The sequence below is a fragment of the Ammospiza caudacuta genome, chromosome 3 (genome assembly GCF_027887145.1).
Source record: "Ammospiza caudacuta isolate bAmmCau1 chromosome 3, bAmmCau1.pri, whole genome shotgun sequence".
Classification (NCBI taxonomy): Eukaryota; Metazoa; Chordata; class Aves; order Passeriformes; family Passerellidae; genus Ammospiza; species Ammospiza caudacuta.
This window is the reverse complement of record NC_080595.1, coordinates 76,956,446-76,979,733: the sequence shown is the minus strand read 5'-3', so window position 1 is coordinate 76,979,733 and position 23,288 is coordinate 76,956,446. Positions and strand designations below refer to the sequence as shown.

Genomic DNA, 23,288 nt, shown 5'->3' with positions numbered 1-23,288 from the left:
CCCCAGAGAGGAGCAGCCCTTGAAAGAGGACCTAGTGAGTAGATTGAGACTTTTCACCCTGAGGAGTTTGGGAGTGATGGAAATGTCAAAATCAAGAGCAATCCAAAGTAGCAGACACAAAACAATCTTTTGATGCTTGTGGTGAAACAAGAAATCTGGAACATGAAACCTAAGAGTCAAAACAAAAGGGAGACTTCATAGGTGGGGTCCCTTCCTAAATCCCCATTGTTTTCTCTCCCTGCCACTACAAACCTTTCGTTAAGCAGAGTGTAGACACCACCACCCAGCTGCAGCCTTTCTGGCACAGGAGTTGCCGTTTCCAGAAATGCTGCAAGCCACCAGAAAGTGCTTTTGGAACATTAATTGTTCTCATGTGGCCTCTGAAGGGTTAAAAAGCCCTGGGGTTGAGCTCCTGAAAGCTTATAATGAATAGGTTTATGGCTAAACAAATTGCTTCTCTAATGGCATTTTTATTCCCATTTGACTTCGTGGATAATGCAATTTATTCAGATAGTAACAAGGAGTAAGCAGCTGGCAGTTTGCTATCTGAGACAACAAAAATAGAGCAGGACCTGAGCCCATGAGCTCCCGCTGAAGCTTGTCATGCTCACTGAGCAGTGTCCTTCCAGAAGTTGCCAAGTGCCTGTGAAGAGGCCTCCAAAAGCTGGGGATTTTTTCCCCAAACAGAAGTGTCTGATTGGCCCTGGTGAGCTGCCACTCTGTGTCCTGGAGAGGCTGTGTATGCTGTGTCTGTGCACTCATGGAGAAGTCTGAGCGCTTGACTCAGCCTGTTTACCTGATTTCCTAACAAATCCTGTCATACAGGGCATTTTTATAACTCCACAGCCCATATCATCATAACATATGAATAAAACAAGTGCGCCAGTGGTGCTAACCTCTGAAGTTGTGGAAATAATCACCCAATTTTCCCACAAGGTTAGGGCAGGGTCTTTGTTCAGATGGTGACTGTGAAGAGTGAACCTCTGCCTCAAAGGTGGACACAGATCAAACCTGTCAGTAGAAAACTAACATGCCAATAGAGCTATCTGCAGGAGCTAAGCATCAATTTTCCTCTTTGAAAAGCAAGTTCCCAGAATACTTGAAGTTTGATTCCCATGTTGCTTTGGATGGTACACAGAAAGTTTCTTCCACTTAACCAGTTTTTTTACTCAATTATCCACTGGAAACCTGCAGGGGAAAGCCTATAGGAGAATGTGTTGTCAACAAGGGTTCTATTATCATTACATTACAAAGACCCCATATTGCTAGAGTTTCATACCTCCTTGATGTTTCTTGCAGACAGCTCCTCCAGGCACTGACTCTTCCTTGCCCTCACAGCAGCCACTGACTCCAGTTCCCTCAGCCACCCAATCCACTCTTTTATAACACTCTGCTGACTGGCTGCAGCTGCAGCCTGTTAACATCAGGCCTGCTCCTAATCCTTAGTAATTGGCTCAGTTGCAACTCTTTAGGGGGTAGGATTACATTCTATACTTCCTTTATTTACTTATATTCTATCCTCCTACAATTCCCCCTTTTTCTTTTAATTACAGAGTTGCAGCATTTCTAGAAGGACATATTCAAATAAATTAACATTATCACACATTCATATATTTCATTTAGAACTAAGAGTTACACAAATGTTCAAACAACATATCATAGTACAAATACATCTATTTCAAAACGTTAGATCAGTTTTGCAGCTTTTCTCAGTTTGCAAAGTACTTATCTTCAAAACCTTTTATAGTCATATTTAACGAACATTAATAGCTGTAATTGATATATTTTACCAATAGTTTAGTATTCAAGTCCTTCTCCCTGAATCCACAGGGTCATATAGTCAAATCCTGTTTCCCCAAATCCATGGGGGTTATATAGTTTAGTAGTTGAGTCCTTTTTCCCAAATCACATCAGGGTCACCATTTGTTATCATTATATTACAACTGTTCTTTTACATTACATTGCAAGGGTTCCATATTGCCAGAGTTTTGTACCTCCCTAACGTTTCTCGCAGACAGCTCCTCCAGGCACTGACTCTTCCTTGTCCTCACAGCAGCCACTGACTCCAGTTCCCTCAGCCACCCAATCCACTCTTTTATAACACTCTGCTGACTGGCTGCAGCTGCGGCCTGCTAACATCAGGCCTGCTCCTAATCCTTAGTAATTGGCTCAGCTGCAACTCTTTAGGGGGTAAGATTACTTTTTATACTACCTTTATTTACTTATGTTCTATCCCCCTACAAGAATGTCCAAAGAATCTGAGAACCAATACCAATAATAATCATCACTTGTAAACTTACATTTTCTTACCTACTACTTGGGTTACCCTCAGCTATTTCTCTCTTTTTCATGGTCCCTTCTGCCTCAGTTAAATTCTTTATGAGCAAAGGAAAGACAAAGAAACTCTCTGAAGTTTCAGGACTATTTTCTTTGGGATTTGTGGCTTTTTTTCCTGCCTCTTAGCTCTGCAGTACTGACTGGTATAGTACATTGCTTGACTTACTTTTATCCATTCTTTTTCTGTTTTTCTTTTCTTTCCATACCCTTAACAAACTCAATCAGCATATTCATGCAGTCTGTATTTACTAGCCTAATTTATGCATAACCTCTATAGTAAAACTATTAATTAATTTGCATAGAATGACTGCCTAAATAGAAATGCATGTTCTTTTACTGCAGGTATGTGTGGTACTGTACTAGACCCTCTGTGGTTTCTGCATAAATGAGGCAAGGCCAAAGATGACTGCTCCAAGTGAGAGAAGATACTCCAAGAAAAGGTAAGTCTGATTTCTGTCAAAAGCTTCTAGGAAGTGAAAGAAAAGAATGAGTGGGAGACAAGCAGTTAAGCTCAATAGGAGGTTGAAGGAGGTTTTTGTTGTCTTCCAGATGTCTGAGCATTAGGAAGTATCCATGTAAGAGGAACTCATGCTGAAAATGGTATTGTCCAGGAAGGCTAAGATATCTCTCCTAACACAGAGGTGATGGAGAAGCCAGGTTTTAAACAAAGAGTTTGTGGGGAGAGCACATAACCTCTTTAACTAGAGGTGCTGCTGTTTCATGAGTCAAGTGTCTGTTTCTGGTTTTACTACCACCACCATAAGAAATCTTTTAGCTGTCATTTCACAGAATCAAAAGGAAAATTAGTTATTCTTAGAACTCAAAACTCAGATACCTACTATAAGTAAATCCCAACTGCAATACAATATCCTTATAAATGTAATGATTTTGGGACACCTTTTAAACATTTGGGTTCAGCAGTATGGTTCTGCTGGTCTGGGATACCCTACTACATAACTATTTTATGGCTTGTGTCCTGAGCTGACTTTTTGATAACCTTGGTTTTTCACACTGACATAGTCTAGGTCTCCACTTTGCCCAGTGCTTATCACTTTGTGCTATGAAACAAGAATATTTTCCCTCAGAGCTGCTATGTCCAGCACTGGTAGGGCTTTCAGAGCAAAGGGCTCCTGAGGCTCAGCAGCAGCTGGGAAATGAGTTTATATAATTTCCCCCCACTTCTTTCTTCCCTTCCACGACCAATATTTCTACTCTCCTTCCACAGTACCTCTGCTCTTCTAACTGCTGACAACACACAAGAGCAGGAACTGCAGGTGTTTGCTTCAACTCAAGGAAAAGCACTGAAAAGGAGTGGAAAAGGGTTGGAGGTGGTTCTTGTGCTTGTGAGTCAGCTCTTACCAGGTGAGGTGGGCATCCCTTGCCACCCTGCACTGCTCTCTCATCAAACCTCTGTCCTCAAGTGTCACAGATCAGGGACACCTGGCTTTGAAACCCCCTCCCAAATCCTGCTCTCAGACGCTTGGCACAGGCCCATGGTGTGTGGGTATTACAGTCCCAGTGCTCAGACACTCAGCTGAGAGTGTTTAGGCTCAGGGACAGCATATCAGTTTTGTTCGCCTCTGATCCGTTTTCTGTCCACTAGAGAGCACTCAAATACCACCTATGGACACGGGACGGGCACTGGTGCTGACTGCAGTCCCCAGCTGAGTCTCATCGGGCTGGTTTTGCATGCAGCAGAGTTAATTTTCTTCATAGCATCTGCTAAACCGTGGCACTCCCCCTTTGGGAGCCCGCTGCCCACCCCTGTTTGGCACCATTCACTCACACACACAATCCCACCAGCTCCAGGGTAACCCTCAGCTTGTGCTCACAACCAGTTACACTGGGATTTTCTACAGAGCTAAAGTCAGTCAGAGATGTGTTTGCACTTAGGACTGATGTCTGTATTTACTTTTGATAAGCAAATAGTTAACTTACACTGACACACTGCCCAGAGGGGTTTTCTCAGCCACCAGCCTCACCAGGGGACTTAGTGGTATGAAAAAGGGGAATAATTGCCACCTGTGCTCGAGGACTGCTCACCAGCCATCTCCAGCAGGCACTGAGGTCCCACAAAGGGTTAAAGCAAGGAAGAAAAACCTCTCAGAGCCTGTTAGAATATTGACTGATTTGTGGCTGGGGTCTGTTCATTCTGTTCAATGTGAATGGACTGCAGCCCTACAGTTTAATCCCTCTCTGTTCTTCACAGGGGCACGGGGAGATGAAGGGTCTCCATCAGGGTCAAGGTGTGACCCCATGAACTCATCCCAGGGTCATGTCTGTCTCCTGTACACTGAGCAGGGACCAGCTCCTGCAGCACTGCATCCCTGCCTGGGTGTGATTCTTGGCAGCTCATGGATTTGCTTTTCATCTCCTCAAAGCAGCAGGAGAACAACAGTGGGTTTATAAGCCCAGAGGAAATTGTCCACCAAGTTTTGAATCCCTGGCAGAGGACTCTAGCTGTAATCATGGCAGGATGAGGGGAAATCAGAGCCCTGCTTAGGGTATAGTAAATAAAATGTGGGGGAAAAAGCAAGGGCAAATGAACATATTTAAAAACAAAATAAATCAGCTATGGAAACACAATTTAAAAGCTGAACATGGATTTTTTTTCCAGCCTTGATTTGGGAGAGATGCAATATAATTTCATTACTGAAAAAGGCTGTGCTAAGAGTCCAGTGAGATGATCACTCACTTATCACTCCTAACACTATTTGTTTTCAGATGACAATTACAAAACCCAGATGTGAACCACTAGGAGATTTTATATTAGGACTGGGCTTCTCAGTGAGTTTCAAAGGTAGCCAAAATGGTAGATTTAAAGTTCACTCTTGTTATATGATGTGGTAAGGTTGTTGATAGCCTGTCATGGCAGTCTTTTAATCTACACACCTCCTAAACTCAGTATAGATTTATTCTGGAGAGAAAGGAGCAGAGTTATAGAGCTGTTATTCATTATGCCTCATGCTTTCCTCCCTGCTTTAAACATTTAACCTGTAATATGATGAGCCACATGTCAGGAATAATCTAGTATAAACCATAGGTAATCCCTGCTGAAAGATAAGCCTGGCTCTTGACCTGCTGCAGCCCTGGAATTAAAATTCCACCTCTCTTAAATTTGGGGGTACTAGGTAAATCATGGATCAGTTTCATGGTAGCCAGTGAGGAAGAAAAGATGAGATTTCCTGGTTTCCCTTAGTTTAATAAAACCAAACCCTAAAATGCAGAAAGTTGTCTCTATTATTCAAAAACCACATCTACAGTAGAGAGATACAGTGATTTTAATTTTTTTTTCCCCCAAAGAAACCATACGTTTTGGGTAGTTAAGTCTTTGCATAGCAGCAATGGAAAGTATTTCCCCAGTCCAGGAAAAGTGAAGGAACAGTCAATAACTGCACAAGTTTCCACCTAAATATGTTGCCAAGATTTTCAAGTCTGTCTTCACCACACACCTGACCGAAGCCCAAGGATTTTACCATCACTTCCCTCATTCCCACCAAATAAGCTCTGGAGGTGTTTATGTTTGTGCTAAGTTATTTAGTTGGAGATGAGCAAGAGCCCAAGGCCTGCTTGGTTTTGGTGTTGGCTCCTGGTTGCTCATTACCGTGTGAAAGTGCGGAAATGACTCCCTGTATGCAGATTCCTGACTGTGTAAGGAAGTGTAAAGGCTGAGAGTGATGGAGACCCAGGCTTCTCTGCTAAGCTGCCCACCAGGGCACAGTGTGAGCCATCCTGGTCAGAGCTGGCCAGGTTTTGTTCCTGGATTTCGTTTTAAAATTAGGAAACATTTCAGGGTCATTGTTGAAACAATTGCTCCATTTTTTATGAGTGATTCTGGACCTAACTGAAATTCTCCCAAAAGGAAAAATTTCAACTTTTGGAATTAGCAAGCAAAACAAAAAGGGCTGGGAGGTGAAGGGGTGTTAGTATGTTATTCTTCAGCACCTCTTCCTAAAAAGGTGTGTGCCATTGCTCTGTCAGTTGCTCCCTGTATCTGCCAGTCTCTGTGGCTGCTCCCCACTGAAAAACACTGCAGTGACTCAATGACCCATTTTAACCAAGCACAACACAGGAGGGAATGGCTGGACAAATTTCAGCTCCTCCAACCACTGTAAAAACCTGGCAGCTCAGTAGGTGAGAGGCCAGGATTTGTGTCCCTCTAAGGGAAAAGCTGAGGCATAAACTCAGCAGATACCTGTTTGATTTGGCTCACCAGCCACTTCTCATATACCTCCAATGTGATGGAAATAAAATACAAGTACAATGCAGGCTTTTTGGTAAACTGAGTCTCATTGGTTCTGCTGCATTTTTTTCAATCCAAGATAACTAGTTTGGCAGATGCCATGAGAGCCAATTCAATGGCCCAACCTTTTCTAGGTGACAGCAAGCCAGGACAGAGTGACTCAGTTGTCCAAGGAGATCTGCAAGATGCCTTTGTCTCAAAGCACCATCAGTACAACCCATCTCATCAACCAGCCATTCATACACAGCTGGAGTAGGAAGGTGAGCATCTTTCCAGGGCATTGCTGTTTCTTTCAGGAGCTGAGTTTAGCCCACAGATACTTTACAACAAGCATTTTGAGTCAGATGCTCTGATGCTTACCTAGAAAGTGGCGAACAGATTCTGGGTAATATGGACATGGTATTTACATTCATGGGTTTTTAATTAAGATATTTGTGGCTGCAATTGTAAAGGTGTTATGAAGCAGTAACTACTTGCTTATCTAGTGTCACACAGGGAGATTATTCTTGCTTTAAATTAGATTTTGACCTGCACAGCATCTTGCTCTGTGCTGATCTGGTAGACTGACTTTGTAGTCAATAGACAAAAGGAAAACTTCTGATCCAAGGAATGGCACAGCTGATGTGTGTCTAACAAATCTCATGTTGTAGATCAAGTGAAATAAATCTATCCTAAATACTTTATCACATTCCTTCAAAACAGTGAACACTAAAGTGGCCCTCCGTGGGTGTTGGAGGTTTTAGAGAAGTGGGTGATTGTGCTTCAGAACAACAGAGGGAAAAATGTCCCCAGAAAGAGCTGTAGCCTTTTAGGGTACAGTGGTGTAGCAAACATTTTGGATATTTTTCTCATGAGTCAAGTTTTCAGTTTTCTCTAGTGCAAGAAGCAACCACCACGTGGTGAGAGAAACAATCATCCTGAGGAGAATGGAAATGAAGTCTCCTTGGGAGAGCACATTGTTCAAGCTGGTCCTACAACCAGCTGTTTTTATTCCTCGTTCATACGATGGAGCCTAAGCTGGAATCAGTCACTGGGGCATTCAAAGCTACAATTACAAAACCAGAATGGTAATTGCTACCTGAGCATTGCACAGTCAGGGGAAGTGGTCTGGGCAGTGCTGAACTGGGAAGTATTTTCACTGGGAAATGCAGGAACTGAAAAAAAAGGCTGTTTGCATGGAAGGTGCTCTTCCCTTCTGACACTCCGCCAGGAACATCCATTCCAGTCCTGTGCAAGGTTGTAAATACAACTTTAGTATTTCCTCAGTCCTTTTCCCAAGCTGCCCACAACAGCAGTCAGGGACTTGTTGCAAAAGAGAGGGCAAAACTAAGGTGGGAAGGAGTGTGGCTGCCCCAGGATCCCTGCCAGCCCTTCCCAAGGCAGTGTTCTTCACTGCTCTTGCTGCAGCTTCTCAGCTCCCCACCAAATACCATGGACCCAGACATTTCTTCCAACAAGCAAAGCCACTGTTTCTTGGCTGGCTAAGGTGCAGCCCAGCCATGCTGGAATCAGCTTTTGAAGGAATGAAGGCAGTGCCACAGACAATCCTGACAATGACCTAGGTTTTCTATACACAAGCCTGTCAGCTACCCCGCCCTGATCTCCAGGGTCTCCAGTGTTTCATTTACACAATAAAACTAATAATGCCAGGGAGCCAGCTCAGCATTGTCACAGAGTTATGAGGGTCTCTGGTGTGTTTTTGGACTCAGACCCTGATGAAGAGTTCCTGGAGCAGGCTGGGGACCTTTCTCAGCTGACAGCTTGTACATCACCATCAGTCTTGGAGATGATGGGAGTTTATCCATGTGGACATAGGCTGATCCACAGCACGTGACCCTGGTACCAATGAGTGTTCCTACCAACATTTCATGTACATGTATAGATGTGGCCCAAGTGGCTACCTCTACTTGCACAATTATGTCTGCCTGAAGAGCTCATGAGCTTTTATATTCATAACCTGTCTTATAAATATTGTATCCACAAACCAGTACTGTACAGAGGAAAAAACTGTGGAGAAGATTCAGAGGAAAAAGCTGCAGAGAAGATTCAGATCTGGGTTCATTTGCAGTTTCCACATTGGTAATTCATCAAGGCCCAGGAAAACCTTTAACTATCCTTGTGCCTTTGACTCTTATGAAAACTGTCAGCCAAGACTGAATCTGCATGCAGGGTGAGGCCCCACAGAAAGGACAGAAGCAGAATTTAACATCTCCATGTTCCAAGTGTGAAGTGCTGGTTAGAAAATCAGCAGCTGCCTTCCCAACAATTATTTAATTTAATTTAATTTCATTTCATTTCATACAGGACTCAGTCATATTAAGTATTTTGAGCTGTACTTTTCTTCTGGACACAGATGAAGGAGCCCAGAATGGCATATTTTGACTTACTAACCTTGAGATCAATGTGTGAACCACAGAAATAAGCAGAGCTCCCTGGACACTGCTGAAGTGACCCGCACACAGTGCTGTGCTCTTCAAGGATTTCTTTAGTACCAGAAAGTCCCATTTTATTTTATTTTTTTCCTAAAAAATTACTAAATTCTGATGATCTTTTTAAAAGGTCACGTGCTCAGGTGCTAAAATAAGTACCTGGGGTTTCTCTGCAGGATACTCAGGACTCACAGAATCATTTAAGTCTATAGACCTTAGGAAAAGGTCTATAGACATCGTGCTGGTCAAGGAGGCAGAAGGTTAGAAGCCCCCCCTCTTTTCTGAGGCAGCAGCTGGAGGTCTGGATGTCTCAGGTAGCACCATATATTCACATTAAAGAATCTGGTATTGTCTCAGGTGCCTGAACCTGTGCATAAGTGTTCTGGTGGGTAAGGACAGACAAGTGGGCAAGGCAAAGCAAGTGTGTTGCCTGCATTAAATATAAATCATAGAATCATAAAAAAGCCTGGGTTGGAAGGGACCTTAAATATGATCTTGTTCTCCCCCCCTACTGTCATGGGCAGGGACACTTTCCACCACCAGGTCAGGTTGCTCAGGGTCCCATCCAACCTGACCTTGAACACTTCCAGGGACAGGACATCCACAGCTTCTCTGGGCAACCTGTGGCTGTGCCTCACCACCCTCAAGTAAATAATTTCTTCCTATCATCAAATCTAAATCTCTCTTCTTGTAGTTTAAAACTATTCCCCTTGTCCTGTCTCTGTCTACACATATAAAAAATGGCTCTGTTTATTTTCTGTAAGCCCCCTGTAAGTACTGTAAGGCTGCAGTGGGTGCCCCCAGAGCCTTCTCCAGCCTGAACAGCCCCAGCTCTCTCAGCCAGTCTGCATAGGAGAGGTGCTCCACCCCTAGGATCCTCTTTGTGTCCTACTATAAATAACAGGTCTGTGCCTTTCTTATTGAGGCACAAACAGATGCTACCCAAATACTGATGTCAGCCTACACCAGCTTGTCTGCAGAGAGCTGAGACAGGCAGTTGTGAACACACAATCAAGGTCATGCCCAACAGGGCACTTGACATTCCACACTGATGTGTGTCACCAGCTCCATCCATACAGCTGTCCCTGTCCAGAGGCATGCCTTTAGCTTTAGTGGGAAAACTAAATAAATCTGCAGGGGCTGCAGGATGTAATACATTGCACACATCTCCTTTTATTGCATTTACCAATGGAAAGATACATAGGCAGAAAGCTTGTTCTATGTTACACCTCAAAACTTTGCAAAGGACCCTTCCTTAAGCAATATGTGATTTCCTCTTTGTATGAACTTGGTGACTGTTTGAGACAGAGTCTCAAATGTGAAATAAAATGCAACTTCACCTGACATACCCATAGTAAAAACTTTAACACCTGATCCTGCAACTCACACTCAAGTCTGTCTAATGCAGAGCAGAGAGAAAAAGGGGTGTGCCCACAAAATGTGTTCCCATTTGCCGCCAGTTTTCCATCTCCCCTCTTTTTACACAGGACACACTTGTGCTGGGTTGCTTTATGAGTATTTCGCAGCCTGCGCGGAGAGAAACCGGAGTGGGTGCCTTCCGAACTGCGAGTGCCTTCCACATCCCACCCGCGCCTCGGAAAGCGCCTTCCGCGGAGCCGCAGTGCTATGAATCCCTTCTCCAGGAGATGGTGCTCCTGCCCTGGGAGAGCCCTTCCCAGGAATGCCCGCTTCCAGAGGATGCTCGGTCCCAGCGCGGCCCCCGGCCCCTCTGCTGAGCTGGGACGGGGCGATGGCTCCGTGGGATGCGTTCTCTTCCGAGCTTCTCATGCTGCTCGGCAGCTGAAGGAGAAAGAGGCACACAGCATGGATTTTTGTTTAGAAAAAGTTGGAAAAGGCAAGATGGAAAAGGAAAGCAGAAATGGTGGGCTTAAAGTGCAGAACTGAGTAGGAGACCAGGAGGTATCAGTGGTAAGAATTGTTTTGTGAGCTGCTCAGTTTGCCCCATGGCGTGTGCTGGTGTCTGTGGGGCCCCTCAGGTGAGATCCATCTCTCCTGTGGGGCCAAAGCCCCCACATGTGTCATGGAAGGACATGCTGCCCTGGCAGGGAGGTCAGGGACAAGCTTTGATGGGAGTGATGCAGACCATGCAAAGCTGCAATCAAACACAACTTTTCACCACATCTTTCCCCCCACCCACACACCCACCTTCCTCCATTCTTCTTCCTCCTCCTCACAGCCCAGCACAGCAGCAGGCGCAGAGGAGTGCTGGGCTGGGGCTGAGGGTGGCAGGTCTGCTCTGGCCATCTGCACACCTCAGCCAACCCCCAGGGCTTGGTGGTGTCCCCAGTAACTGTCCAGGAAACCAAATTTGCCACAATTTAGTTCCATTTGTCAGGCCTGTGGCAGAAAATAAAAGCATGGGATTAGAACACTGAAGTGAATGAGAGAAAAAAGGTAACAACAATACCAAAGGATAGGAGGATAACTTAAAGGAGGAAGAAAAAACCCCAGTCACCTTCCTTCCATGTCTATAGTGGTGAACAGCTGCACAGAAAGTTATGAGTGAGGTAACTGGAGTTATTATTTGAGTTATGACCCATAACTGGAGTTGGTGGTAAGACTTTGCATTGCAATGGAAAGCAAAGAACTTGGTTTGGTATGGAGGAATTCTGTCTGAAATGGCAGAGAAGTGAGCCTGACACAGCAGTCATGAGCAGCACTGGCTGGAAGGGATGGGGAGAGGGCAGAGAAGGAGTCTCCCAGGAGGAGGTGGGAGCTGGAAAGATCAGGGTGAGGTACTCTGTTCCTTTCCTGGTGTTCCCTTAGGTATCTGCTGGCAAATACTCTCCCAGCCAGGTGTCCCCTTCTCCTTCCTGATGCGCCCAGATCTCAGGAGCCTTGACAAAGGGACTGGGAGCTGTAGGACAAGAAACTGGGGAGGATGTGATGTGGGAAACTGATGAGAGAAAAAAAGACTGAGTGGAGGTGAAAGGATTTAATACATAAGAATAAGGAATCATGGAGCAGAGCTTGAGGAGAGCTGTAGGACGGTGCTTCCCCTTGTAGCATGTTCATCCAGGGGTGGGAGGAGACAGCTCACAGCTTTCTTGACCTCTGTGGCAGCTATCTCAGCTGGGCTCTGTGTTCATGCTGCAGGAGCTGCTTTCTGGAGGTACTGCTCTCCCTCCAGGAACTAGTAATGGGAAGAAGGTGGTTAGTTAGACTGAAAAGGAACCCAAAATGAAGTGAATCCCACCCCTTCCAACCAGATGCTGGCCTAGACTACCACCATGAGGACACTTGTGGTGAGTCATCACCATGATCCAGCATCTGTGACTGGTGCATTGACAAATTACTTGCTGACTCTGCACTTTTCAAAAAGCAGAGTCAGCTTTTAAAATTTGTTTTAATTGACTGAGTGCTCAGTTGTGTTTTGACTCACTATTTTCAGGTGGCTCATGCCAGACCCTGTCAACCAGATGCTGAATAGGACAATTTTCCCTGAGGGGATATTGGAAAGCTTTTTTCAAGAAGCTTTTTTGTTTCCAGAAGGATTGAACTCTCCACAAAGCATTTCCTGTCCCCTAGGTAGAGCTCAGTGCTCAAACTGCTCAAATAGAAAGTGAAGTGAGACAAGCTCAGCTTTAGGCAGCCAGACTGAGCTGACGTCAGGTCTCTGGGCCTGAAGCAAAGCAGCCTACGGGGTCCTTGAATCCATCTGATGTTTCATGCATGGGGTTTGTACCTTGATTTGTCTTATCTTCCCTGGCTATCCCTGAGCAGACAATCAGAAAGAATTCAGCTTGGCCTCAGTTTAAGTAAGTTTTGGAAGGAGTTGCTGGAAGATTTGGAAAGAAAACGCTGCTGTTGCTTAGCTACTTGCTGAGCTGGCCCTGCCATCACTTGTAGCCATCTCGCTAGAAGACATTTGTTAAGTGAAGCCCCAAGAGGCTTCTTGTGTGGTCACTACATGAAAACACACTCTTCCAAATAGCCACTGGCATCAATGGTTTGATCACTGAACTTGCTCAAGACTTGAAAATCTGATGGAGCCCCTCTGGCTCAGCTAACAGCTGCAAACACCTCCAGTTTTGAGGTGTGGAGGGGGTTTGTCACTGCAGCTTATTTCTATTCCATCAGAAAGGGCTGATAACAGGGAAGGTGCAGAGCTCTGGGAATGTAGCTGAGACATGAGGCACATAGTTATTCCTTGAGGATTTCCCTTCTGCCTCAGTTTCCTACTTTGGGAAGTGGTCTTCCATGCCTGTTGTGGTTCTAATTAAATCAAATTCCCTCCTGTGCTGAAGAGCATCAGTAGGGTAGCCCTTCTGCCAGGCTGGGCTCTTGCCCACAGCTGTTCAAGAGCAGGTAGCCATGGCAGGGTGATTCACCGTGACCAGGACTCAACCCCTGAGCATGGAGATGATCCAGTGCTCCGCACACAAAGGTACCCAGCTGCCATGGGCAATGCAGAAGGACAAGGAAAGTGCTGGGCACAAAAATAGGGAGCTCAGGAAGGGAGACTGCAACAGAGGGGACAAGCCCAAGTGTCAGCCAGGCAGGAATGATTTCTATCTGACTCTGAAGCAACCACCATGCAAAAAATGTTCTGAGTAAGAAAACTGGCTTAGTGAGAAGACTGTCCCCTTCTTTTCAGAAATCTGACCAGAAGGGTCTATTGGTCAAGGAGAGACTGTGGTGGGACCGGGTGCAAGATGTCTCAGGAGTCAGGATCCCTCCTGGGCATACAGCCAGTGGCTTCATGTTCCTTGGGACTGGTTCTTAGGGAAAAAATAGAGGCAAATGTGGCCCTTCATTTTAGGTTTTGGCACATTTCTGATTTAATACTCTGTGAACAGGGTGTCAGGACAGTCTCAAAACTGTGTTTTCAGCCCATGATGGAGATACTCAGAGGATTTTTAAGTGTAAAAGCAAAGAGAGATGGAGCAAGTGAGCAGGGCTGGAGCCAGGATCAGCCCGTTGGTTGAGGGGCCCCATGGGCAGGAGCACATTGCTGTGCCCACAGCAGTGGGGAGTGCCCTTAGGAGGAACCAGTCTATTTACTGGTGAAGCTGAACGGACAGAAAATCTCCCTCAGTTATGTGGGTGTTTTTTTCTATATAAACTTGCTAATTGAGTTGTAAAATAAAACTGCAGCCTTTCCTCTCCAATTTCTGCTGCTGCAGCAGCGTGCTAATTTGGGTTTGGAAGGGGGCTGGTAGAAAGTGGCTTTTTGCCAGGGTGAAATTATGCACAAAAGTTTTGCAGTGGGAGAGAAGGGAGCCCATCCCCAGCACAGGGAAGGACTGGGGGCAGGAGCTGCTGTGCTGCTGTGCAGGGCTCGGGAGGCTTGGGAAGGTCCTGCAGCTGGTCTGGGCTGGGCTGATGGAAATTCAAGAAAGCCCAAAAGGGTTTAAATGAGGCTGCAATGGAGAACAGATGGGAAAATCAGTGCCTGTGTGTCTCGATAGATGCTGTGTGGTTGGGAGGATGAGCTGTGGGGTTTCACATCTTCCCTCTGGCTCAGCTGGGCAGGATTTGCTGCTTGGGTTGGGGTACCTGTGTGTGTGTGTGTGTGTGTGTGTGTGTGTGTGTGTGTGTGTGTGTTCATGTGCCTTCTGGTGCTCACAGGCATGTGTCCATGTCACTGGGGTTGTGTGGGGGTCTGTGTGCCTGTGTCTGGGTCTCCATACAGACAATGAGCACAGGGATCTGCCTCTTGTCACCCAGCAGCACAAGACTGTCATGGGGACAGCTGCACACAGGGACAAGGATGGTGTGGTGCAAATTGATGCACAGGAACCCCTTGCTCAGCTCTACCAGCTCACAGCAGGCAGGGATTTGGCCCTGGTGCCCACACTGGGGGCTGAGAAAAGGACTAGTCTGTGGGCAAAAAAAGTTGTGGGGGAAGAACAATCAGGAGGCACAGCTGTTTGTGGCATCAATGTAACTTTAATTTTTGAAACATACAGATCAAAAATGCAGTGACAGTGACAGTTCCAGTCCCAGGGAATTTAGTGGAGCTTGGGGTTCCACAGTTGTGGGGTGGGAACATGCACCCCAACCTGCAGGAGGATGTGCAGACTTTGGAGCTTGAGGCTGAAGGGTTGTAGGACTGGGGCCCACACTCACCATTTTTGTCCCTTTCATGTTTCCCATAAAACTGACTGTGTGAAATGGTTCCAGGCAGGATGCTCCAGAAACCATTGCAAGAAGCCTGTAGGTTTATGGATAGACTTGTCTGCCCATTGAACAGTCCTTCTCATCCCGCCATCCTTCCATCCTTTTGCTGACCCTTTTGGTCCCTTCCTTGGACAGCACTGAGTGCTGCCATGTGCTGCAGTGAGAGCATCAGGAGCACAGTTTGGAGCCTGGGGCTGCTCTTTGAGGTGGGATTAAGTGGGACAGGACCAGACAGTGCTTTTCAGCATTCCCATCTTTGGGAAGAGATGCCCTGAGCCGTGCTGCCATGTTCTAGTTCTGGGAGGGCTCCTGAGTGGAGCCTCAGCACCCTGGCCAGGGGGGAGTGAGACCTCAGGGCTGGGAGGTCTTGTCAGATGGTTTTTTAAAATGACCTTTACTATCTGAACAGCATCAGGCTGGATTTAAAAAGGGGCTGACAGAAGAATAACAGTTAATGAAGCTTTCCTCTGCGAGCCCTTCCCCTGCCTCCTGCCCCAGCTGGGTTAGGCTCCCGGGGGTCACTAGCTGCTGGGGAGGGGGTGGTGTGTGCAAGGCCCCGTGTGAACACACTGGGTGTGCAAATGCCATGCAAGCCATGCCAACCCCATGGGCAGGCTGTGCAAGCCCTGTGCAAAGGCTGTGCAGACTCCACAAGTGCTGTGCAAGGTGTGCAAATGGCTTCAGGCCTGGCCATTCAGCGTGCATGGGACAAGAATTTGTTGGGGTGGGGTTTTCTTGGGATGGTGTCCTGGGAATGCCGTCCGTGCCTCTGCACAGTGTGTGTGTACATACCGAGCAAAGCCGCTGGTTGGCATTAGAAACCTGCTCACAATGCGGTGACAGGACACCTGTAAAATTACAGCAGAAAGAAATCCAAGAGGCTGCAGTGACAAATACTCGTGAGAAGCGATTGTTTCGGGGGGGAGAAGAAAAAAAAAAGCCATGTTTGTTTTGGCGAAACACCTACATTCCTTCAAATAAATCATCGCAGCGCTTGTTTTTGTATTTGTGGAGAAATCGCAACAGACATAACCAGGGACTTAAGAGACTTGAAATAACATCCTAGTAAATACCCCACTTTGTTATTTTAATCGAGACCCAAGGAAACATCTGAATTTTACCAAGGAAACCCTCCGCGCGAGGGAAAACATCAGCCCGCAGCCCGGCTGGGTCTTTGTTTTGCTCCGGTGTCGGACTCCCGAGGCGGAATTACCGGGGCCGATGGAGGCTCGGGGCAGCCCGGGGCATCTCGGAGCGGTGCGGGGGGAGCCCGGGGCCCCGGGGCCGCCCCACAGCGGGTCGCTCCGGTTCCCCCCGGCCGCTCCCGGCCCGGGCCCGCCGCCGGCATCACCTCCGCGGGTCAGTGTCGGGGAAAAGGGGTCTGCCCGAAACATGGGGTGCGGTTCCTCCGTTCGAAACAGAGCCGGGACAGCCCCATCTCCAGTGTAGGACTGGGACCCCCGCCCCAGTACGGGGCGCTGAGTGACCCGCTCCAATACGGGGAGAAGTTTCCCGGTGCAGTCTTTGGTGGTCTCCCGGTCAGTCCCCGCTCCGACATTTGACGCCTGCAAACAGAGGTGGTGGTGCCCCCCAACCTCCCGCCATCCGAACTGGGGTCACCTTCCAAAGTCAAACACAGCCAGGCTGTGGGTGACGCCTTGGCACGGGGCTGTGGGACGCAGCTCCCCCCGCCAAACGAGGGGTGCGGGTGCCCCCACCAGGTGCTGACCCGGAGCCTTGAGGGGTCTCTCAGCTGCCGGGGGACATGGGCGGGATCCGATGGAGGATCCGGGGGTCTCTCACCTGCCGGGGCGGGCGGGGCGAGGTCCAGAGGGGATCCGGGGGATCTCTCACCTGATGGGACAGACGGGGCGGAGCCCGAGGGGGTGACCGGGGTGTCTCTCACCTGCCGGGGCGGGCGGAGCGGAGCCAGAGGGGGGGTCCGGGGGTGTCTCTCACCTGCCGGGGCGGGCAGAGCGGAGCCAGAGGGGGGTCCGGGGGTGTCTCTCACCTGCCGGGACAGGCGGAGCGGAGCCCGAGGGGGTGACCGGGGTGTCTCTCACCTGCCGGGGCGGGCGGAGCGGAGCCAGAGGGGTGACCAGGGGGTCCCTCACCTGCCGGGACAGGCAGGGCGGAGCCAGAGGGGGTCCGGGGGTGTCTCTCACCTGCCGGGGCGGGCGGAGCGGAGCCAGAGGGGGGTCCGGGGGTGTCTCTCACCTGCCGGGGCGGGCGGGGCGGGCGCGGGCGGCGCTCGGGCGGGGAGGGGCGAGCGGCCGGCAGGGGGCGCCCCCGGGCGGCGGGCGGCCGCGGCCGCGGCGGTGGCGGCGGCGGCGGCGGCGGCGGCGAAGACGATGTTCAAAAGCGGGCGGGGAGCGGCGGCGGCAGCAGCTCCGCGCCGAGCCCCGGGCCGCCGCCATGCGCCTCCGCGCCGCCGCCGCCGCCCTCTGCCTCTGCCTGCTGGGCGCCTGCCGCCTTCGCCGCGGGCTGGAGGCCGCCGCCGTGCGCGGCCCGTCGGCGGCCGCTCCCCAGCGACCCTCGGCAGCCGCGCCTTCCTCCGCCTCCTCCTCCTCCGCCGCCGCCGCCTCCCCCTTCTCCTCCCCGCCGCGGAGGGACGGGGCTCTCCGCAACGGCACGGTGGTGCCGCATCATTACATGGTGGCCCTGTACCAGCGCCTGGCCGCCCGCCGCGCCCCCGGCCGCCGCGCCGACACCGTGACGGGCTTCGCGGAGCGGGCGCGCAGCGGTGAGTGCGGGGCAGCCGCGGCCCGACCGCCCCGCCGGGACTCCGCCGTCGGGCGGGAGAGAAGTCGATGCTTGGGCTTCGGAATACGCTTGGGAATGGGGATGCTGCTTGGGGATGGAGACAGTGCACGGGTGTGGGGATCGGGCTCCTGTGTGCCTGTGGGGATGGATACACGGGGTTGTGCATCACTCTGAGCGTGAGTTTCGGGACGTGGTGGCACACGGAGAGGATGCTCGCATCCAGTCCGAGCACGGGGCTGTGCCCAGGATAGGATTGTGCGTTGGTTGGGGAATGGTGTGGGATTGTGCGCTGGTTTCCGGACGGGGTGGTTGCAGGGGATGGGGCTTCACGGGATAGGGGCTGCGCATCCCGGTTGTTTAACGGGAACGAAGCCGTGCGCGAATCTGAGCGTGGCACTGGGGGCGAGGACAGGGCTGGGAGTGGGGTTGTGCGTGAGCATACGGTGAGGAGGGTTGACGATGGGGACAGCAAAAGGTTTGTGCCTGGCACCGGTGAAGGGGTTTGCCGGCGGAGATGAGCGTGGCGCAGAGCGGGGCTCTGGGGTGGCGGTGGGGTTGCACACGCAGTCGGTGTCGAGGATGGCGCTTGGTGCTGGGGATGCGGTTCGGGACGGGGCGAGCGGCGGTGCGGGGCTCTCGGGACCTGCCGGCACCTGATGCGGGGCCGGGCCGTGCGGCGCACTTTGAGAGCAGCTTCTCCGCGCCGCATCCCCCGTCCTGCCAGAGCCTTTGCAGCCCGAAAAACTCCGCGGGGCACCGCGACGGGCCGGGCCGGGCCAGGGAGGGAGCGCAGCCGCGGTGTCCTGGGGAGTGCTCGGTCCCGGGCGGCCGCGGGCTCCGGAGCGACTGGGTTAGCAATTTCTGCAGGGAGCGACTCCGCTAACGCCGCCGGCTGAGCTCGGCATCGCGGTCCCCTTCCCTCTCTTCGCCCTCTTTTGCCCTCTTCAAACCCGCAAATCTAATAATAATAATCAAATGCACATACGCACCTAATAATAAACTTTTAACAAATACATGTATATATGTACTTCGCGCCCTGCCGGCCAAGTTCGCACGGCTGCGGGGGAAAAAAATAATACATTCCTGATCGAATAAAATGAAAAGGCAAACTGAAAAGCAGCGCCAGCCGCACCCCGTCCCTGTCGCTGGAGGGAGAGCCCCCCCAGTCCCATTCCCATTCCCGCACCCCACAGCCCCATTCCCACACCCAGAAGGGGCCGTATCCTGCCGGCAGCCTTTGCGGGAAGAGGTTTACTGGAAGCTGATGGGGAAACGTCGGGGGAGCGAGGCGGGACCGAGAGGAGGATGCTCCGGTGGGAGGGTGGGCAGTGCTCAGCTTGTGAGTCCTGGGCGAAAGCTGAGCACAGGTCCTGGGAAATTTCAGCGCAAAACGAAACCAGATGAACTCTTCAAAGGGATCTCCTTATCTGCTCTTATCTGCTTCTCATAGGAATTTTAGATCTGCTTTTCAAATAGTAATTTTAATAACCATAATGAATAATAATGGTACCGTTAATGATAATAATAGCAGCAGCAGCAGCCAATGACGGGGAGAAACAGTTTCTTTCCCCCGGCGGGCGGTGCAGGCTGTGCCCAGCGGCGCTGCGGGGCGGGGGGGTCAGGCAGGCCCTGCCGCAGCGGGTCGGGGCGCTCCGGGCACAGCAGAGATGTGTGCAGCATGCCCAGGTCAGGTTTCTCGTTAACGAGGGAGAAAACAAAAAAAACAACCCTCCCAGGACTCAATTCACCTCTTCTTCCCAGCACCGCCTCCTTTGGTGCTTCTTTTTAAATTCACATTGGGTATATTTATTAAGTGCCAGAAACTGCACAAGTCTGTGTCAGGTCTTTGGATGCACTAAAAGTAGCGCCGAACTGAGGCTGGGCTCACTTTCAGCCGCTGTGGGTGCCTCTGTCAGACCTGTGTGCCTGTGCCTGTCTGCGAGGGGAAAGTGGAATTTTTAACAGCATGTGTATGTGAGTGACACTTGGGGCAGAAGAAATAGGTGACAAACTGCCAATTGGGGGTGGTAATGTCCTGCACGGGTTCAGGTGTGGCTTCCGTGCCAAAAGAGAATAGTGGTGCATCTGGGGTCACTGGAACACCTGAGAGGAAGCAGAGAAGCCTCCTCAGGATGTGGAGAAGAGTGCTGATGAGAAGCCAATTGTTTGAATTGATTCCTCCCTCCCTCTGTACCTTGTCCTTCCCATTTGTTTTCGGTGCCCCCAGGCAGAGTGACACTCCTGGATGCAGGACACACAGCCTGTGTTCCGCTGGGATGCTCAGGAAGCCGTGCTGCACAGCGACATCTCCCCCATTACCTCTGCGTCCCTTGCACCTCCCTAATGAGAGCTTGGCTTTGGCTTGCTGATATTGAAATATTTTTTCCTTTTTTTTTTTTTTTTTTTTTTTTTTTTTTCTCTCTGTGTTATCTCTTCCAGATGCCTCCCCGTCGGCCTCGGAGCAGCGGTACTTCTTTGACATCTCCAGCCTGCCTGAGGCAGAGGAGGTGACGGGCGCGGAGCTGCGGATCCTGCGCTCGGTGCCCGAGAACCGGAGCCTGGCGCTGTCCCCCGAGGGCTCCTTCCACCGCCTCCTGCTCGCCGCCTGCCCCGCCCGGGACGGCGAGGAGCCCCGGCTGCTGGACTCCCGAGCCGCGGACCTTCTGGACGCGGGCTCCTCCCGATGGGAGGTGTTTGATGTGCGGGAGGCCTTGCGGGCCCGGAGGGAGAGCTCGGCCTCGGGGCAGCTGCTGTGCTTCCAGCTGCGGGTGGTGTCGGACGGCTCGGGGCAGGCGCTGCCCCCCCGGCAGCTGGGCTTCGGCAAGCCCCGGCCGCAGCCCCACGAGCGGGCCCTGCTCGTGGCCTTCTCCCGCACGCAGAGGAAGGAGAACCTCTTCAAGGAGATCCGGGATAAGATCAAGGCCCTGGGCAGCCCCCCCTTCCTGGAGCCCCCCGATCCCGGGCAGGAGGCGTTCCTGAGGCGCAGGAAGAGGAGGACCACCATTGCGGCCCGCTCCGGGGGCAGAGGCCACGGCAAGAAGGCCAAGACGCGCTGCAGCAGGAAGCCCCTGCACGTGAACTTCAAGGAGCTGGGCTGGGATGACTGGATCATCGCCCCCCTGGATTACGAGGCCTACCACTGCGAGGGGGTCTGCGACTTCCCGCTGCGCTCCCACCTGGAGCCCACCAACCACGCCATCATCCAGACCCTGATGAACTCCATGGACCCCGAGTCCACGCCCCCGAGCTGCTGCGTGCCCTCCAAGCTCAGCCCCATCAGCATCCTCTACATTGACTCTGGGAACAACGTGGTTTACAAACAGTACGAGGACATGGTCGTGGAGACGTGTGGCTGCAGGTAGCAATTTCTGCAGCTCTCCCTATCCCTCCTGGCCTTGCTCAGCAGCCCTGCTCATTTTATATATATATATAAATATAAATATATATATATATATATATATATATAAAATATATATATATAGATATATACACACATACACATTTTGGTGTGTGCCTTCCCAAAAGCCAAGCTCAGAGCAGGTGTCCCCTGTCTTCCTTGGGCCACCCTGGCCATGACCCCAGGAGGGATGGGGGTGTCCCTCTGAGACTGAGGCTGCCACCATCTCTGTGCCTTGGGAGTGTCTCCCCAGCCTCTGAGCTCTGCCTGATACACTTGGTTTGCCTGAGTGGAGCTGACAACTTCTTTCCCAAAGGTTTTGGAAAATGTCTAGCCAAAATTGTCTTGGCCAGAATGATGACCTGGGGTGGGGGGGGGGTTGGAGTGGTGTCTGCAGCAGAGGGATCAGGCCAGCATCACCCTCTGGCTGTGGCAGTGGGATGGAGGTGAGGTAGGAATGCTCTTTTCTTGAGTCAAATGAGTTTTTCTGGCAGTCTTCAAATTGCTGCCCTGAGTTTCCTGGTGGAAAAATAAGGGATCCCTGGGGGAAGGCAGGAGGTGGAGAACCTGTGGCTGTCGTGGGCTGTAATCACTTGGTGCAGGCCTTTTTGCAGTGGGGAGAGGCTTGTGAGTCTGCTGGCAGAGACAGGAAAGAGGGAGAACCAGAGGCTAAAAGAGTCAGGTGTGAAGCAGAGTTTGTGCTCTTACAAAGATGGGAGTGGCCCTGGGAGGCTTTAGCTGGGGCTGCCTCCACTCCACATGGTCAGAAGTGCTGGCTTTGCTGTCTGTGTCTTGCAGGAGGTACTGGTGGGTGAGTCCCCTCCCTTTCCTGCACAAAACTGTGTTTCCAAGGCATACTGGGAGCCCAGCATCAGGCCTGCAAGTCACACAGCCATCCTGAGCCTGTCTGGAGAGAAACAAAGGTTCCAGGTTCCCTAGGGAAGAGCCATTTCACTCGGGTTCTTTTCTTTCCAAATAATCACTATAAAAGCTCCACCCTGTCTTCCTTTGGCATCGATTTCCCAGGGAGCTGTGTCCCTCCCTGGAGTGCTGGCTGCTCCCTGCTCCATTAAGGGAGCTGGATCCTCCAGGAACAGATCTTTTCCATGCAGAGGGCTGAGTGCTACCCTCAGGGACTGCTATGCTAAGTGGGCTGCTTTGACATGTGCTGAAAGGGTTTCAGTAACTCAGGAGCTGAGTTAATAAATGACCTTTAAACCAGAGAAGCTCTTCATCCATGCCAGGGTGTGCTTTGGATGCTGGCAGGCTTTTCTGCTGCACCTCAGTGGGTTTTGGTACCAAACTTTGGCTTTGCTGGGTCGCTTGGCTTAGACCAGAGATGTATTTGCACAGATTTTGTGTTTGATGGTTTGTTTTTCTCTTGTGGCCAGGGTGTTGGTGTGTAAGCATCAGTGCTTATTAGTGATGGCAGTTTGCTTTTGGAGGAGATAAATCCCTGCTGGAAGCATAAATCCAGTTGTCCTCCATGGCAGGGGTGTTCTGCTGGGAGGGCTGAGCCTGGCCAGGGCAGAGAGGGGGTTACCTCAAAGAACTCTGCTGAGATCCAATTGATTTCAAAGATCAGAAAAGCCTTGGTGAGGTTCAACAGCCCCTTCCCCCCAAGTGCATCAGTAGGAGGTGAATGTGTCCATGGAAAACAGTGACAGATCCACTGAGATAACCCCCAGCCTCCCTCCATCCCTGCCCACAGAGCCTGCTCTGCACCCTCAGGCTGGGGCTGGTGGCAGCTCAGGGGAGAAAGTGTGGCACCCATAAGTCTCATGTACCCCCTTGACACCTGCAGAGCTCCTCTGGCCTTACATCCATGCATCCAAGAGGAAAACCCATGTCCCTACCTCAGCATGCATGTAAATATATGCTAATGATGTGCCTGCCTCCAGGGCTCCAGGGGGATGCTGAGAGATGGAGATGGGGGGAAGAGGAAAGATCAGGTCCATGCCATGGGTTTTCTCCC

The 23,288-nt window shown here is 50.6% G+C and overlaps 1 protein-coding gene and 1 long non-coding RNA gene across 2 annotated transcripts; both read left to right on the top strand.

The window, feature by feature from the left end:
- Positions 1–2,249: 2,249 nt before the first annotated feature.
- Positions 2,250–5,036, top strand: LOC131556304 (uncharacterized). The gene is made up of 4 exons (XR_009274598.1): positions 2,250–2,480; positions 2,680–2,777; positions 3,563–3,699; positions 4,547–5,036. It is a non-coding gene; the product is annotated as an uncharacterized LOC131556304 (long non-coding RNA).
- A 12,532-nt stretch (positions 5,037–17,568) lies between these two features.
- On the top strand, positions 17,569–21,278 carry GDF7 (growth differentiation factor 7). The gene is made up of 2 exons (XM_058802687.1): positions 17,569–17,896; positions 20,356–21,278. Exons 1-2 carry the CDS (start codon positions 17,569–17,571, stop codon positions 21,276–21,278), a joined length of 1,251 nt encoding a protein of 416 aa, XP_058658670.1.
- The last annotated feature ends 2,010 nt before the right edge of the window (positions 21,279–23,288 follow it).

Bases quoted from the DNA above. Each gene is read 5' to 3' on its own strand.
- GDF7 (XM_058802687.1), top strand. From the start codon at position 17,569: ATGCGCCTCCGCGCCGCCGCCGCCGCCCTCTGCCTCTGCCTGCTGGGC. The intron at 17,897-20,355 runs GTGAGTGCGGGG...TATCTCTTCCAG, and splicing joins CGCGGAGCGGGCGCGCAGCG to ATGCCTCCCCGTCGGCCTCG.